The 19380-nt window shown below is 30.6% G+C and overlaps 1 protein-coding gene across 1 annotated transcript; it reads right to left on the reverse strand.

Annotated features, from left to right (window-relative positions):
* Nucleotides 1-8160: 8160 nt before the first annotated feature.
* On the reverse strand, nucleotides 8161-19126 carry LOC101489100 (dual specificity protein phosphatase PHS1-like). Its single transcript, XM_004501687.4, has 10 exons — nucleotides 18748-19126; nucleotides 18525-18658; nucleotides 18113-18311; nucleotides 17495-17671; nucleotides 17235-17395; nucleotides 10386-11466; nucleotides 9874-10020; nucleotides 9552-9779; nucleotides 8990-9147; nucleotides 8161-8723 (listed from the first exon to the last, which is right to left on the reverse strand). The coding sequence occupies exons 1-10, from the start codon at nucleotides 18871-18873 to the stop codon at nucleotides 8366-8368; spliced, it is 2769 nt and encodes a 922-aa protein (XP_004501744.1). The 5' UTR covers nucleotides 18874-19126; the 3' UTR covers nucleotides 8161-8365.
* Between the last annotated feature and the right edge of the window lie 254 nt (nucleotides 19127-19380).

The following is a 19380-nucleotide window of genomic DNA, read 5'->3' on the forward strand; positions in this document are numbered from 1 at the left end:
TATACAATATCATATTTTTAAATCAAATTACAAATATTCAAATTTTAACTGATTGTGAGAAAAAATCGATTTTAAAATTAGATTTGTCGAAATCAATTATTTAATCATAATCGATTTTAAAATAAAAAAAAGATTTGATTTTAAATCTTAATTTATATAATAGTTTTAAAATGAATTGAATATTTAAATATTTTATCACTCATGCATAAATTAAACTAATACCATATTATATAACAAATATCATTAATATTTTAAAAAGTTATACTTTTTAAGATGTTAAATTTATTTTAAGGATTATTGACGTGTGGATTTATGTTGTTTCTGTTGTGGAGTGAGAGGAGAAAAAAATAAAAATAAGGAAGGTGAATGTTGGTGTAAGAGGGAGAAGAGGAAGGAGGAAAAAGGTGAGGTAGAAAATGAAGTAGATAAGAGGTTGGTTTGTTTTATTTATTTATTTATTTATTTATTTATTATTATTATTATTATTATTATTATTATTATTATTATTATTATTATTATTATTATTATTATTATTATTATTATTATTATTATTATTATTATGTTTCAGATTTTTTTTTAAATATATATATATATATATATATATTTTTTTTTACTAAAATGTCACACTCCCAAAATATATTATTGTCCTACTTTTTGGATTCAGTTGGTCGCTGGCCAAATGTGCGATCATCTGAAGTCCTTTTTTCATAGGAGGTCCAGGGAGCGACCTCGTACTAGGAATTTTTATTTTATTTGAATAATTGTTATTAATTATTTAATAAATTAAAAATAATTAAATTATTTAAAAAATAAAAATACTAATAACTAAGTAAAATAAAATACATTAATAATTAATAAATAATAATAATAATTATTATTATTATTAAAAATGATTATAGTTAAAATTAAAAATAGTAAACTATTTTATAAATTTCAAATAAAATACATTAAAAATATAAAATACTAATTGGACAATTGTTTATTTAATAAATTAAAACTAATTATAATATTTAAAAAAACAAAATGCTAATAAATAATAATAATAATAATAATAATAATAATAATAATAATAATAATAATAATAATAATAATAATAATAATAATAATAATAATAATAATAACAATAATAATTTGCTATATATCAAATTTGCTCCTTGCCAAATTGTACCATTTGTGATTAATCAATTTGCTAAAATTAATTTAATACTTACCAAATTTGCTACTTACTAAATTGGACAATTTGTGGTTAATCAATTTGTCACTTACCAAATTGTACAATTGATTAATTTTCTCATTTAATGATAAAATTAATGATTAATCACAAATTACTAAAATTAATTTTCTCATAAAATATGATTTGATAAATTGATTAATTTTCTCATTAATTTACAAATTGATTTAATATAAAAAAAATTGATTCGTGTGATTGCAAAAAGTAATAAAAGTAAAAAATGAACCTAATCTAATTATTTTATATATAGATATTTTTAAAATACCTTTGGAATATGAATATATTTAATTTAATTTTTGCTTTTGAGATAAATTAACAATACATTAGTATACAATATATTACCTGATTTTATCTCAATATATAAAAAAAATTGATTTGTGTGATTGATAATGTGACAAAATATATATATCAAAATTAAATCGGTTGAATAAATGTGGCAAAATAAACAAGGTAATGCAGATTCAATTTACCAATCGCACGAATTAATTTTTTTGCGATTAAATCAATTTGTAAATTAATAAGAAAATTAATCAATTTACCAAATCACATTTAATGAGAAAATTAATTTTAGCAATTTGTGATTAATCATTAATTTTACCATTAAATGAGAAAGTTAATGAGAAACTTAATCAATTGTATAATTTAGTAAGTAGCAAATTAATTAATTACAAATTGTACAATTTGTTAAGTAGCAAATTATTATTATTATTATTATTATTATTATCATTTATTAGTATTTTGTTTTTTTAAATATTATAATCAGTTTTAATTTATTAAATAAGCAATTGTCCAATTAGTATTTTGTATTTCTAATGTATTTTTTTTTTAAATTTATAATATAATTGACTATTTTTAATTATAATTATTTTTAATTATAATCATTTTTAATCATAATAATAATAATAATAATTATTATTATTATTTATTAATGTATTTTATTATACTTAATTATTAATATTTTCATTTTTTAAATAACTTAATTATTTTTAATTTGTTAAATAATTAATAACAATTATTTAAATAAGATAAAAATTATTAAAAGAAAAAGAAAAAGAAAATCCTATAATAGTAATAATAATTTGTGTTTTGCTCCTGGATTGAGTTGGATGGATCTTAAATAATACTAAAATAATAGTATGTATAAATTATTATAAAGCTTTAAGAACAAACATATAATGAAGGAAGGAAGAGTATAGTTCAAACTGCAAGTGTTGAGTTGAGGCAAAGGGAAGATCTGCTGGGACTTGGGACGAAACATGCTGCTTTTCATTATTTTCGTAAGACTTCTTTTCTCAACTATTATTTTTTTTTATATTAAATTGTTATTTTGATTTTCGAATAAAATTATTTTTCTTTTATATTTTTTGAAAGTGATGTATATAATTTATGAATGTATTAATTTTACAAATAGGTAAATTTATAAGAATACTAAATGTGATATAAGAAATTGTAGAGTTTGTAATTAAATAAGTATTGTTACTTCTGAAATCATATTACATGGAGAAAGAAAATGACATAAACATAAGTTTTTACTCCTTTTATAAAATCGTCGAAAATGTTACACAAACTCATATTTTCCATTAATATTTGAGTTGAGAATTGAGAAATCATATTACATTAGAACTCTACGTAGATAAAAATAGGAAAAATATAAGATAGATAAAAATTTAATTGGAGAAAGAAAATGACATGATTTGACCCAGTTGAGCAAGTCACCAAGAGATTACACAATCTCACATTTTCCATTAATACTTGAGTGAAAATTGAGAAGTTATTAAGATTTAATGTCGTGTAAACAACAAAATTTTGTATCTAAAGTATGCTCTCTACCAAAGTTTAAGAAGGAATCGAAAGAATAGTTATTGAAATAACATAAAATTAGATGTATTTTGTTATCAACCAATCTGAATATACAAAATTAGAAATGGAGGGAGAAAATAGTAAAATAATTATTTTCACGAAGATCTTCTGTGTGTGAATTCTCAACATATGGATATGACAATGTGTAAGATACAAAAACTACAGGCTTAATTGTAGTTTTGGTCCCTCTATTTTAGCTGAATCGCGAAAGTAGTTTCTCCATTTTGTTTCTCATCAGTTTTGGTCCCAAAACATAATTTTGGTCTAAAACTTGATGAAAGTAATTTTTTAAAGCCGTACTAACCATTTATGATAATAGATTTCAGGTACAATTGTTGCAAATGAGATCTTGAGGCATTGTGTGACTTAAATAAATGCAAAAAAAAAAAAATGAAATTTCATCAAGTTTTGGACAAAAATTCTGTTAGGAGGACCAAAACTGGAGAGAAACAAAATGGAGGGACTACTTTCGCGATTCAGCTAAAATAGGGGGACCAAAACTACAATTAAGCCAAAACTAAATTAAAAAATAAAATATGTATGATGAATTGTAGAAGCGTGTCACGTAAGAATATAAGTGATATGGAACATAATGTTATGATGACACATAAGTGTTTGATGTATCATTCAATAAAGTTGATAGTTTGTTTTAATATATTACAGTAGATTGATCAATAGTTGAATGACGCGACTTTAATGAATCAAACTTGAATAATGACGATGATTTTGTGATTATAACTTTCAAATGATTTTTTTTAAACACTTTTAAATAAAGTCTTGTCATGATTTTAAATTAAATTTTTTAATTACATAAATAATTTATATAATTATTAGAGACTAAATTAGATAAACAAATATCATGTTTTATTGATTTAGTCAATTTTTAATATTCAATATTCGAACGTTGATGTAGATTAATTAGTAATAAACTAATAAAAATATTAGTTAAAACTTTGATCGATATACTTTTTTTTCTTTAAAATACTGTAGAAGTTGTCATTAATTAATTTAAGTTTGTTAACAGCATTTAAATCAATCACGACTCTATCGTTGTTAAGTATTTAAATCTTTTATAACATCTATTTAATTCAGCTATACGAATCATCAGATTTAAAACTTTAATTTTTCTCTCTTTAAATTTAATTGATCACAACTAAAATACAAAATTGATACGTTATATCTCACTAAATACATTTTTCTTTACAAGACATTTCAATAAATGCATAGTCAAAATATCTCTAGCTGATTTATATTCATATTTATTTGATTTAATTCATTTTAAAATTATTTTATTTTTTAATTGGTAATTTAATTTGATACCGTTGAATAATTTCAATTTCTTACTTTTTTTTTTTCCTTCTTCTTGATAATTATGATTTAAAACGCTAATAACAACTTACATGTTTTCAAAGTTTTTGTCATTTCTCTTATAGTTGACTAGTTAACCTATTTAAATAAATACATATAGAACAATATGAAACGTTTTTGTTGCCAAGCCAATTAAATGACCGATTATAATAATCTAGATCAATCTACAATTAATCTATTATCCGAAATAGATGATTATACCCTGCACTTTACATATAAACCTGTCACCCTTCAATCAAAATGAAAATACAATTTTGTCATTGTAACCATATATAAAAACTGCAACTTTTTTAACTTCTCATTTTTTCATTCCTTCTTTCGAATTTTTAGAAAATCACCTTAACCTTCGAAGCTTTCAAAATCCTCGAAATCAAAAGCAAGTGACACTCGAAAAATTTAAAGTTTCAAAACATAAATTTTTCAGAATATTCGAAAGTTTCAAAAGTTTCGAAATGACAATTTTTAAATTTTTTGAAACTTTTGAACAATTCAAAACTTCAGAAATAGAAAATTCCATAATTTTAAATTTTTTGAATAATTCAAAACTTTTGAAATAGGAAAATTTCGAAACTTTCCATATTTGAAAACTTTCGATAATTTTCATATTTAGAAACTTTTCAGATTTGGAAACTTTCAAAATCTAATCCTTATGTCGAAAATTTGATACTTTCAAAAGTTTAAAAAATTTGAAACTTCTGAATCTATCAATTTTGAAACTTATTATAAATTGTTAAAAGGGTAAAATTGACTTTTCATGTGTCTTGGGGGTGATAGATAGGGGTGGGAATATGTTAGGTCAGACCAGACTTTGAAAGACCTGAGATTGGCCTATGATTAATTTTTTAGGCCTAAGTCTGATCTACGGCCTGTCATAGGCTTTTTTTCAGCCTGACCTGACATTTTTAAAAGTATGACCTAGCCTGAAAGCCTATTTAAAAGTCTTATTAACATTAAAATATTTAAATGTTATATATATTAAACAAAAAATAATTTTTCTAACAAAATAATTTTAAAAAAATTTGAAACAACCACCGTTTAAACCCTAAAAGATTATTTTTGGTTTCAAAAAATAGATTTTTTCCTGAAACAAATGCACCAATTATTACCCTCTCAAGCAAATATGAGACGACTACTAGAACGATTATCGAATATGGAACGACCACTGAGTGATTGCCTAATTGATATACTTTAAAATAATAAATAATATTATTAATAAAAAATAACATTAATAAATAATAAAATATATATAGGCCGATATGTTAGACATTTTTTATAAGTCTGAGCCTGACTTATTTAAATAAATAGACTTTAAAAATAGTCTAAACCTAGTTTTTTTTATTAAATAGGTCAGACCATAGGCCCCTGACGGACGTCCTAACATATTCTCATCCTTAGTGACAAATACACATGTGGAAGTGCATAATAGAATCTTCCTTGAAATAAGAATATGTCATTACTCGTACCTCTTAATTTTACATATAAGATTCTAAGTATACTGTTAAAAACACGTTTTTAATAGTATATTTCACTTACTTTTCCCAACTGGAATGGAACATCCATATTATTCCCTTGTTTCTTGAGGGTTACATGAGCATTAGAACGTTATTGATCAAATGTTTAGCTGGAATGATGCTATGTTTAATTAAAAACACCAACTTTTGTTTTAGATAATCAAATAATCAAAATAAATGAAACAATGGGGAGGGGGCCCAAGTTAAAAAACTAGATTCAAAGGGGTGGCCCGGAGGGGTGCGGATGGTGAAAAGGGAGCGGGAAATAGCAAGAAAGGAGGGAAAGGTAGGGAAAACATAATTTTTGTTTAATAATTATTGTACTATTTTTTATTCTTCAAAAAATAATTATTGTTAATGGTTTAATAATATATTTTGTATTCTTCAAATTACTATTACTTTTTTAACTTTCTATATTTTTAATATTAATTTTATTGTACTATTTTTTTTAATTGTTAATAAAAATACTAAAAAAAAACATTTTCTAAAATAAGACAGAACAAGTATGCATTGAGCTAGGTTGTTAATTAAAAGGAAAATGATTGTTGAACATCCAAATTTTGATGTCAAATGAGACATCTTACTTTTGGCACTTGTGTACGATGAAATGAGCTAGCTTGTAAACTGAATTCACGAAACCAAACAACTCTGGCATGCCATTTATTTAGCTTTTGTCACATCTATTTTTTTTGAATATTTGTATTGTCTGTTTCTTTGGAATATTTGCAGAGCACAAATGGTATCAGAATTGCCTTTCTGAACAAAAGTTACTCCTTTAGGCCAACACTTACTACTTGAGCACAACCTTCTTGAATAGACGTTTTCTGTCTTTAGCTCAATTATCAATTATTCTACCATATCTTTTTCTTTTTGTACATATTTTCTAAGGTGATAAAAAATAATTTTATGTAAATTGATTTTACTTAAATATAATTTGAAGGTAAAATAGTTTTTGTACGGATATATTTACATAAAAGTGAATCAAACAAATGAAACGAAAATCTTACTTACTTAGATTCTATGCAACACTTAATTTATTAGATATGTAATGAATGACATGATTTCAAACCTCATTATTCACCTTAAAATTTAGAACATTCAACAACTTTTTTACATAATTTCTTCAGTACACTTAACAATTCAATAAAGAAAAAGCAACCACACAAAAACTCACCAACTAAGGTTGAAAACCCAAAAGGCCATAAAAGTTATGAAAAAAATTGTCAAACTTTTCTTTTGACATTCTCCACAGTAATACATTCCTTTTACTAATTATTTTTGTAGTGAAGGATAATAATGTTTACTTACTTACTTACAAACTGAACTAATTAATATGAAAACAAACAAAAGGGAAAAGAGTGTGTCAGAAAACTTCAGGTAAAGGCCTTCCTTCCAAGAATGATTTGAATAGCACACAAGTGATCTTTCAGGCTGTGAGAAAGGAACTTCATGTGCAGCACCTCTGACTGTTGCGAATGAGAGCATATTCCCATAAACTTGAGTCCATCCACCAACCTAATTTTCATTCATTGAGATTTGAGATTACTTTATGATTTACATTGTACATACAATTTGGATTTTGTTAAAAACATAGTTAAGAGTCTAATAAAGATGCTCTATTTGTATAAAATAGTTTTATACCGACATTTAATGAGAAGTTGCAATATTGTTACTAAGTATACTTTTTACTCACCATATAGTTTTAATTTTTACTAAGTTTACTATGCCTTGGACATGTGCATCCACTAGCTATTTCATTGGAAGCTGGAGTCCTTTCATGTTTTCACTGATACTGTTATAATGAAACATCCCAGCTTTGCTGTATAGTACTGTACTACTATTGCATATTTATTGCTCGACATGTAATGACATACTTGTACAACAAGGACAAATTCGGGACAGTTAGATATGTATGAAATATGTGTACTCCAATGTACAGAGAGGTTTACATGTTTTTCAGGTATGGGCTGTATTCCTAGTTTATAGAATGATACAGTTGCTGTTTGCTTCCCATGTAAACAACCCCGCAACAGCATTCCAGATTCCGTAATGAAACTTCTATTTATTCTTAAATCAAGCTTCATTGCCCCAAACTTATATTGTAAGGATACTCAAACAGCCCATTGTCTGGTTAATTGTGACAGTATCACATACTGACTCTCCGGAATATGATTAATTGCTTTGCATGGCTAATATAAACTCCTCTTCTACTATACACATGTTAGAAGAAGATTGGATCTGGATTTCTTGCAGTTGTAATACACACGATTATCTGCAGTACCATTGATTTTAGATCAGATGATTCATATTACATGTCAACTAAAGCAATCTCGGCCATTAAGATGCTGCTAAAATTGAGGCAATAAATCTGAAATGACCTAAGAGAAATATACTATTAATCTCTCATTGAATGAAATTGCCTTTGTATGGGGCTAACACTCCCACCACGGCTAATATTCAAAGTGGTTAATGCCTTTTGGATTTCCATTGTCATGGCACTATCTACACTCCCTGATGATAGCCTTTTATGTGATCTCTGTAGATGTAGCTTAAGGGAGCTGCTGCTCAATCCGGCATTCTTGCCACATATTTGGCAAACTTTCATACTTGGTTTCCGCCGCTGCCACTCCATTGAAACCTTCCCATACAGTTTTTGATCAAGTTCTTGTAAGATCTTAGCAAAACCATCATTCGGCTGCGCTCGACGGTGAACTTTTTTCATAGCATTCCATGCTTCTATTAATGTGAACTTCCTGCATCACAAACAATTTTAGTTCCTATAAAACTTATACTAATAAATATCAAGGAAGACAAACTTATGATTGCTACTATCATACATACTGAAGAATACTTAAATTTTTTTGAAGCACCTAACCAACCATGTAAATAATTAATAGTATAATTTGTCATTAAGATTAAACTATTTAATATGATTGCAACATAACTTGGTTATGGAGGGCTGGCTCCACAAAACACTAGTTTCAACTTTAGGCGATATTATATTAATAGGTTTACTTACTTTCTGAGCATCAAGTAAGCAAGGACTACAGTGACACTTCTGCTTTTCCCTTCGAAGCAATGAACTAAAACACTCTGGCCTGTTCGCTCAACATCTTCTATAAAATCACAAGCTTCGTCAAATATGCTGCTGATGTTAGCATTCTCATTGTCGCACACCTGTTCAAACAGGAGAGTGAAAACAAATATGAACATTTATTCCTTATGCAGAACTCAGAGTACATTTCAAGAGTACATTTGATATCTTAAGTCAACAGAAAATATTTTTGTTGATGAGTACAATAACAAGCATAAGGGCCTGTTTATTTAAGCTTTCAACAAAAGTGATTTAGTTTTTAGAGTAGTGACTTTTCGTCGGACTTTATATCAAAATTTCAGTGAGAGACATTTATATCAAGGCTGATATACATATTACTGTGGAGATGTTATCACCAGCATTAGGAATCAACTGTTTCTCACACAAACATTTGCCAATAAAAAACTAGATTAGTCCTATATGAAAATGCATGAATAAATAATATAAACAAGACTTAGACAAGAAGGAAGAAAATGAGATGACTTACAGAGAAATTTTTGTAATTGAATAGATCAGGAAATTGAGAATCTGATTGTCCAATTTCATTAGTACATAAACACAAAATATGAGTGATTCCCAAGTGTTGCATTGTGTACACAGATCTTGCAGATAGTGCTCCACCGATGTACAGGCTATTTGTAATGGCGGATGGTCTCTCTGTATTTGCAGCCTCAGATATCAATGCAATCCTCTCAAGGATATGCTCAAGTCTGACCTGAAAGTTAATGGAGTAAATACTTCCTATGAATATGTATTTCCTATGAATGAGTTGACCTTAATAATTCTACATAACATTTAAACTCAAATACCTTCAATTCATATGCATCAACAACTGTGTTGCTGTCACTACCCTCAAAAAATCCAGAATTGAAATTGTTCTCCTGGCATAACTTGATAGCATCATTTTTAAGCATTTCATTCCAATGCTCCAATTCTTTATAAGTTTCTGCATCAACCTGGAATGTATGATTAAGTATAAGACAGAAGAGGAAAAAAAAAAAATAGAATGCAAGGTAGAAACAATGTTGTTTTGCATGATAAAGACACCACATCAGTTAAACTATAAAAAAATCAGAAAAATTTCCCAAGATTTCATGCTTTCACTCAGAAAAGCAACAACCAACAAGAGCGCATCCAAGCCATCGTCAAAAAAAGTTATTTTTGTTGACATAAATCTGCAATAAGTAATTTTATTTTGCACAACAAGCTATGAATCAACAACAAAAATTTAAACAATGCAGTTAAACAATAACTTGGATAAACGCATCAGCAGAACCAAGGCCATGTACTAGTAAACAAACAATGCTACTTAAAGACAAACCTTGGCAAATTTATGAAAATCGCGAAGCTTAGCTGTAAAGCGGGAACCATGAAGTGGCTCCACGCTTCCTTTAGAGGATTTACCATGCCAACCTTCTCTTGAAATAGGAGAAGCAGAGTCACAAAAATCTCTATTGCCTGAAGATGGTGATGCCCTTGGAACAGATCTCTGTGAATCTGAATCGCTAAAATCTCGATGGGTATCAATGGAAAGCCTCTCCTTATTTGTTGGAGAGGGACCACTACCAGTAGTAGGTGAAGGTGAGTTAGAAATTACTGAATCTTCTTTTTCGGGCTCCCCCAATGATATTTTGCTTATAGTATTATTAAACAATCGTAACAAGTTATCAAGTTTTTGGTGAAGTGTAAGCAGGAATATATGAAATCCTTGCATATCCCTGAGGGCAGCACGGAAACCACAGCGGAACTCATGAACTATTAATGTTATATCGATTCCTTGTACATCAACTGTTATATTTATGTCTTCTAAAAGAGGACTTCCTAATTTCCCTCCAGTTATATCATATAACAAGTTAGAGGAAAAATCAGAGCTATTTAGTAGTAACTCAACAAACTTAGGATAATTGTCCTGATCATCTGCACGTTTTCCAACAGGAGGTCGACGAGGCACAACAGAATCAATAGCCACAATGTTGGAGCCAATAAACATTGATTCTCCAGATGTTTGACTTTTAAGGCTCATGTCATCGGATGATTCTCTTATCTGTGAAAGATGAGATCCTTGTGATACCATCCCATGATTATGAGAGCTCAATATGCTATTTACTGAAGTTGACCTTCTTTCTTTTTGAAGAGTCCTAGTCTTTCCAGGTCCATGTCGGTTCATTAAAAGATCAAAGGCTTCTCCTATTGTATCTAAATTTGAAGAGATTGTCTTTTCAGCCAATAACAAATTGGCAGGGTTCCCACGCCATCTAAGTTGATGGCACGGAAGCCTATCTTCATTTCTGATAATAAGATCTAGCACCATGACCCTGCCAAGGCCTGCTGATATTCTTTCGGCCGAATCCTGTGATTCAAATGCGCTAGAGCATTCAAGCAAAGGTGAACCATGCACATAACTACAAAAGATTATGAATCATTAGAACAAATCTCAAAAGTTATCTTGCAAGAGAATAATTCACAGCAAAATACACCATATTAATTGCTTTCATTATTTTTCTGAGAAATAGTGATATTAAATATGATTTAGTTACTCATAATAAATAACAATGCCAAAACGAAACATAACCATAGTTTTCAAACTAACCCAATTTCATATATTACAATTCACACATGGAGAAGAGCACAAAAAATTTAGTTATTTTTTGGTTATTGCCAAAAATTGTGACTGTTATACTGATTTTTTATATGAAAAATGTATTTCTTGAATCATTGCAGTAACAAATATATAGGATGATATTTTTGCACACCAAATTCGAAACTATCAGTGTCAAAACTCAGAATTTCTGATTTGTAAACTGTGTCATTTCCATTGGAGAATTCTCCTTTAAATAATGTTGTTACATAATGATTTGGGTCTTACTATAATGGCTAACTAATTAATTATAATAATAATTACATAATTACAAATATCATCAAATTTGCACAATTAATGATTACGAAACTGCCAATTCTATTGACATCCCCCCTCAAATTGATGCTGGTGAGTCTATAAGCATCAATTTGTTGATTAGAAAATTATGCCGCTGACGTGTCAATGATTTGGTGAGGACATCAGCCAACTGAATTGATGTTGAGACATGAGGAAGAGTAATAATTTTGCAGTCATAGGCTTCCCTAATTGAATGACAATCGACTTCTATGTGCTTTGTTCTTTCATGGTATATTGGATTTGCTGCAATTTGTATGACACTTGTATTATTAGCATTCAATGGAGTTGGTTTTGTTTGTGAAAAACCAAGTTCCAAAAGAAGACCGCGCAACCAAATGATTTATGAACATGCTGCAGACATGGAACGGTATTCTTCTTCAATAGAGGATTTAGATACATAATCTTTTTTCTTGCACTTCCAAGAGATAGGGGCATCACCTAAAAACATGCACCAACCGGTGGTAGATTTTCTTGTGTCTGGGCAGCTAGCCCAATCAGCATCACTGTAACGCCCCGGATTTTGATCCAAGACATTACTTAAAAATATTTATTTTCTTTCAAAAACAACATTAAATTTTTTTTTTTTTAAAGTAGTCCATCACATGATCAATAAAATTTCTCTAGTAAATAGTTTGATTTCATTTTAAGAAATAACACAATGTAATTTATGGGATATTATTATTTTTATAAAGACAATTCACTAATTGTAGAAAGTGTTCACTTAAAAATGGAATAATAAGTTTTTCCTAGCAGAAGGACCCCGCCTCCGCATTTCTATTTAAAATCGACGATGAAAAATAAATAAACTTAAATTGGCTTGGTCATTGTTCACTCTAAGACAAATATTTCTACGAATTTTACTTAGTCAATAATAAAAATCCAAATAATAAATTATTTTATATGAAAATACTTTATCAAATAATTAAACATCCAAAGAATAATTATCTTACTATCGTCACACTAAATTAATAAAAGGATAAACAAAACTAACGATTTTAAATTAATTAATTAAAAAAAGGGTGTTACAATCACTGTAAGCTTGAAGTTGTATTGTTGAACTATTAGGGAACAAGAGACCGCGACTAGGAGTACCCAATAAGTATTTGATGATTCGTTGTACAACTGAAAGATGCAAATGTCTAGGATTTTGCATGAATCTATTGACTGTATGGACAGCAAAAGAGATATCGGGTCTTGTAATGGTAAGATAGATAAGACTGCCAACCAACTTCCGATATAACGTGGGATTTGTCATGAGTTCACCTTCATCCCGTCTTAACTTGATATTAACTTCCATGGGAGTTTCAACAACAGCGGCGTTAGTAAGATCGACTACATGAATTAAATCTTGAATATATTTGTGCTGAGTAACAAAGATGCCTTTTGGTTGGAAGTGTACTTCTAAGCCCAAGAAGTAAGTGAGCTGCCCAAGATCTTTCATGTGGAAAGTGGAATGCAACAATTGTTGGATTTTATGGATTGCCTCTTGATCTCAACCGGTGATAACAATGTCATCCACATAAACAAGGAGTATTACAATCCCTTTTAATGTTCGTTGTGTAAATAGAGATGGATCGTAGTTGCTTTGGATGAAGGAAAAGCCAAGAAGTGTTGTTCTAAACTTCTCAAACCACACTCTTGGTGCCTGTTTTAACCCATACAAAGAACGTTTTAGTTTGCAAACATTATTAGATAAAGTGGAGGTCATACCAGTAGGAAGTTTGATGTAAACTTCCTCCTTGAGGTCACCATGAAAAAATGCGTTCTTAACATCTAGCTGGTGTATTTGCCAAGATTTAGATGCAGCAATGGCTAGAATAGTGCGCACTGTAGTCATTTTGGCCATGGGTGCAAATGTCTCATCATAATCGAGGCCAAATTCTTGCTTATTTCCAAGAAGCACTAACCGAGCCTTGTAATCTATGGGTCCATCTGAACGAAGCTTTATAGTGAATATAAATTTGCTGCCAAGAGGTTTAACAGATGAGGGACAAGGAACAACATCCCATGTTTGATTCTCTTCTAGTGCTAGAAGTTCTGCCTCTATAGCATCTTGCCAACATTTATGCTCCATAGCCTGTTTATATGAAGAAGGGATAGAAACAGGAGCTAAAGTTGTTGTCAAAGATAAAAGTGAAGATGGATCATACTTTTTTGGATGATTACGAGTGCGAGTACTGCGACGTAATGCTACTGGTTCTTGTTGAAGTATCGGATCAGCAACGAGAGAATGATCGGGAGGAGGCTGTGGAGGTTTCGGACGTCTTTGGTACACCAAAAGGGGCTTAGGTGCTGATTCTCCTACAAAATTGTTAGAAAATATAGGCAAAATAGATGCGGATGTAGGAGAATAAGTATCTTGGTTAGCAGAAGAAAAAAAAATGCATTCTCTTGAAAAATAACATTTCTAGAAACTCGTATCCTATTGAGATTAGGATCATAGCATATAAAACCTTTTTGGTGGCTTGAGTAACTAAGGAAAACACATTTAACAGATTGAGCTGTCAGCTTGGTGCGTTCTTGGGGATGAAGATGAACATAACAAACACAACCAAAGGTACAAAGATTGCTATAAGATGGTTGTTGTCCATATAGCCTTAAAAATGGGGAATCATTGTTTAAGGCTTGAGAGGGAGCCGATTAATAAGATGGACAGCGGTGGAGAGAGCTTCACACTAGAATTGAGAGGGTACAAAGGAGTCCAACAGGAGAGTACGCACAACATCAAGGAGATGGCGGTTTTTTCTTTCTGCTACCCCATTTTGTTGGGGTGTAAAAGGACATGACCTTTGTGATATAATACCATTTGTCTGCAAGAACTCCTGAAATAAAGAAGATGTGTATTCTCCCTCATTGTTAGAACGCAAAATTTTAATGGTAGATGAAAATTGAGTCTGAACGTAGGCATAAAAAAAATTTAAATGCAGAAAATGCTTCAGCCTTAGAGTGCAAAAAATAAACCCATGTAAAACGACTATAGTCATCAATAAAAGTGATAAAGTACTTATAACGAGCATGAGATATAACAGGTGCTATTCCCCATAAATCACTATGGATCATGTCAAAAGGTTGATTTACATTTGTTTGATGAATTGGAAATGGTAGAATTTTACTTTTACCCAAGTTTACGAGAAATGCAATCAAATTGAATAGCCCTAAGAGATGGGGAATTTTTATTGCCAAGAACTGCAGATTTCATCAAGTCATAAAGGACATTTGAGTTTGGGTGACCAAGACGCTTATGCCATGTTTGAAAATCAACAATTGGAGAATTACAAGAAATAAAAGACATAAAAGAACATGGGGACTTCAGTGAATAAAGAGGAAAAAGACGTCCAACTTTAGGCCCCGTCGCGATCATCTTCCCTAATTGATGATCCTGCACAAGACAACCAGATTTTGAGAATTCAACTGTACAATCATTGTCAACTAATTGACCAACTGAAATAAGATTACTAGTAAGACCAGGGGAAACATAAACATTGGTGAGAGATGAAGAAATATCACCGATTTCTGTAATAGGCAAACTGTTTCCATCAGCAGTTTGTATTTGGAGATTAACAGAGTAACTTGTAACATTGGTAAAGGCAGCAACATTGTTGGTCATATGATTAGATGCCCTTGAGTCAAAATGCCAAGGAGAATCAGGGGAAGTAACATTACCTGAAAGACCCAAAGTAGAAAATGCGGAAATGATCATTTGTTGAACCATTTCAGGGGTTAAGGCTGGAACGGTGGAATGCGGATTCTGGTTCACCGAAATAGGAGCTGCAGAAGGACCAACAGATGCAGTGAAGGTTGTTGCAGTTTTTTTTGGTGGTCTGGTCGGACATTCTTTAATGATATGACCATCCTTTTTGCAGTAATTACAAAACTTTTTAGGACAGTTGGAAGCAAAATGTCCATGTCCTTTGCAACAGAAACATTGAACAATACTCGTGTCTCGCCCACAAGGTCGGCCTTGTACCACATATGCCACAGGGAGCAAAACAACCTTTTGTTGTTCCATGGTTGTTTGAGTGAGAAGACGTCGTTCCTCACGAAGTAGCTCATTGAGACAAGTATCCAAGGATGGGGCAGTAGCTCGGTTTATGAGATTGGACCTTAGTCCCTCAAAATCAGATCTCAATTTCATCAAAAATTGATCGCGTTTGGTAATCTCGTGAACTTTTTGCACAGTGATTTGCCCTTCACTTGACAAATCTTTATAGACAATGTCAGTGTATTCAGTCCAAAGATTCATAAAATGAGAATAAAACTCAGCAATGGAAAGACTTTCCTGTTGAAAAATTGCATTTCATGTTCAAGCTGGAACCGCCGAGCAGCGTTGTCTTGGCTGTATATTTTCTTCAAGTAGTCCCACATCTTTGCTGCCGTAGCGAAAGGTCGGAGATTGAGAACGATATTAGGATCAACAGAACCTATGATCCATGCCATGACTTGTGCATCTTTGACTTCCCACTTGGCATAGACATCCTTCCGCGTCTTCTCAGGGGCATAATCGCTTCCATTGACATGACCCCAAAGCTCTTTTCCTTTGGCAAAAATCTGGAGCTGAAACGCCCATGTAGAGTAGTTTTTTCCATTAAGACGCACAAAAAAGGTATCATGCTTCTCGGTGAACATGATGCCGAGGGAAACAGATGAAGAGAACTTAGGAGACGTGAAAACCGGGAATGTAGAAACAACAGCGAAATTATGATCGTCGGCGGCGAAGAACTAAGATTTCAAGAAAAAATAGAGCAGAAACAACAAGGAAAACTATGATTGACGTCGGCAAGGAACTATGATTTCAAGAAGAAAAAAAATCGAGGAACTCGAGATTTGATCGCAAAAAACAGAGAAATCTGATTTGGATCGCAACCTAGTTTGATACCATGTCAAACTCAGAATTTCTTATTTGTAAACTGTGTCATTTCTATTAGAGAATTCTCCTTTAGACAATGTTGTTACATAATGATTTGGGTCTTACTATAACGGCTAACTAATTAATTGTAATAATAATTACATAATTACAAATATCATCAAATCTACACAATTAATGATTACAAAACTGTTAATTCTATTGACAATCATGTCATGCCCTTAGCATGAAAAGTGGAGCATGAAAATTTTCAGAAATAAAAGAAAATCCTCAAGAGGTGACTAAAGTAACAAGGCAAGCAAAGATATCTCATGCTGTCATCGGAGCCATGTTGAAAACCTTATCATATGAAAACTAGATTTCAATTGTACCTCATAAACAAGAGACATCGACTAAGCTCGAGTGCTTCCAAAAGTTCAGAACATGTCGTTACGCCAATTATATCATTCTCACAACTTGCTACATCCTTTGCTTTTTCTGCAGCATTCTTTATTTGGAGCCATTCTAAATTGGTATTGTGAATGACTCTAGCCTGTATCTTACATGTGTAAAGTAAAAAACAAATTTGATAAACTAAAAATTAAGTTGCAGATGTCTTGGTTGAGTTAAGTAAGAAGGTACACAACAGAACCTGTGGAGTTTGGACTCCCAACCACTTGGCGAATTCATATCCAAGGCGTTCAGACTGTGTTGCCATTCTTGATGAAGATATCTTTAAGACAGCTGCTGCTTCTTTTGGAGAACCATCGTTAGTCCCAAGGACATTGAAAAAGGCAAAGAAGACGACCCCTCCAGAATTTACTGTCACCTATGTGGACACAAATGAGAATAAATGAGACAGAAGCCAATAAAATAAACAGTATGCACATAGGTTTTTTCACCACAAAAGGAAAATAAAACACAATTACTATAGCAACAAAACATTGATTAAAAAACTTAACCAGCTTGAAATATAATTGATTTGGCAATTAGAAAGAATGCATTAACAATAATAAGTGAAGTGCTGATACGAGCCTGTTTACTATGTATTCCATATTCTTTTTAACACAATTGTTCGCGTGTCTTTCATTGCTTGTTAGTAATTTAAAATGAACATAATTATAGAAAATGAAAACATAACATCTTAAAAACAAAACAAAAAAAAGTAAACGGGGTCTAAAAACAAGGGGTCTGAAAATAAACATTCTTCATACGCATGGTATTTGTTTGTGCATGTAAACAGTGTTATGATTATAGGAAAACAGGTAACCTCAAAAGCTCTATTCATTTCATCCCCAGACTGTTCGTTGCTCGTGTGTTCTGTGTGGTGAAGTGAAGAGAGCGTATTCCAAGAAAAGGAGGTTGATTCAATGTCCAACATTTCAGCTTTACCAAGCCTATCCCACAAACTAATTTCGATTTGCTCAGGAAGCTTATCAATTTCTGCATCCTCTACAAAATCTCCATCACTGGACACAATTAAAATCAGTTACCAGCCAATTCAGAAAGTATATTGAATCCATGACAAAAAATTAGCCTTCTCCTTTCAAAGAAAAAAGAATCAGCATCTATGGTACACATTAGATATTAAGGTATATATATGCACTCTATGTAAAAACTAAATTTACAATTAAAATGAAGAGAATAAGAAATTAGAGTAAAATTGGAAAGATAGAAGAAACCAAGAAGGCATGGTGGAAGAAGAGCGAGGGAATCCAGAGGAGCGATAACTGGAGGTGCGTTTACGAACAGATTGAAGCCATTGAGTGAACATAAAAGCAGGTCCTGCGGTGATATCTCCCAACATATACAAAACCTGCATTCATTGCATTTTATTTTTATTTTTTATTGAAAAAGTTTGAAACATTTTCAATTGCAGAATGAATTGAAATAGAAAAAGAATACCCGAGAAGTAACATTGAGAGGCGATAATCCTTGATACTCGTTGTTTTGGTTTTGGTTCTGGCTTTGTAAATAGTTAGTGAATGATGGTGAAGTAAAAGGGTGTTGCTTTTCTTGCTCTTTTGCCATCTAGTAACCTAAATAACGCAAAACTGCTTGCTAGTAAGTAACTTGTTTGCTTATTGTTTTTTCAATTGATGGAGGGAATGCTAAAAAATCATTTCTATTTTGCTCATGGATTGGATTGGATCGGATCCATCTCAAATAATACTAAATTAATAATAGTATACAAAAATACAAGGAAAGAAGAGTAGAATTCAAACTACAATGTTTAGTTTAGGCAAGGGATCGGTTGGGACTTGGAACGAAACAAAGTGGTTTTGATTATTTTCGAGAGGTTTCTTTTTCAATTATTTTTTATTTGATAACACAATTCTTTTTCGAATACAATTATTTTTCTCTTAACTTTTTGGATTATTCAACTGTTACGGTATATTTTTAAATTAATATATTTTTGTATTATTAAATTAATTAATTAATAATTGAATAATATGATTTTAATGAATCAAACTTTAATAATGATGGTAGTTTCATGATTATAACTTTCAAATGATTTTTTTGAAAACATTTTTAATT

The sequence above is a fragment of the Cicer arietinum genome, chromosome 5, assembly GCF_000331145.2.
Source record: "Cicer arietinum cultivar CDC Frontier isolate Library 1 chromosome 5, Cicar.CDCFrontier_v2.0, whole genome shotgun sequence".
Taxonomy (NCBI): Eukaryota; Viridiplantae; Streptophyta; class Magnoliopsida; order Fabales; family Fabaceae; genus Cicer; species Cicer arietinum.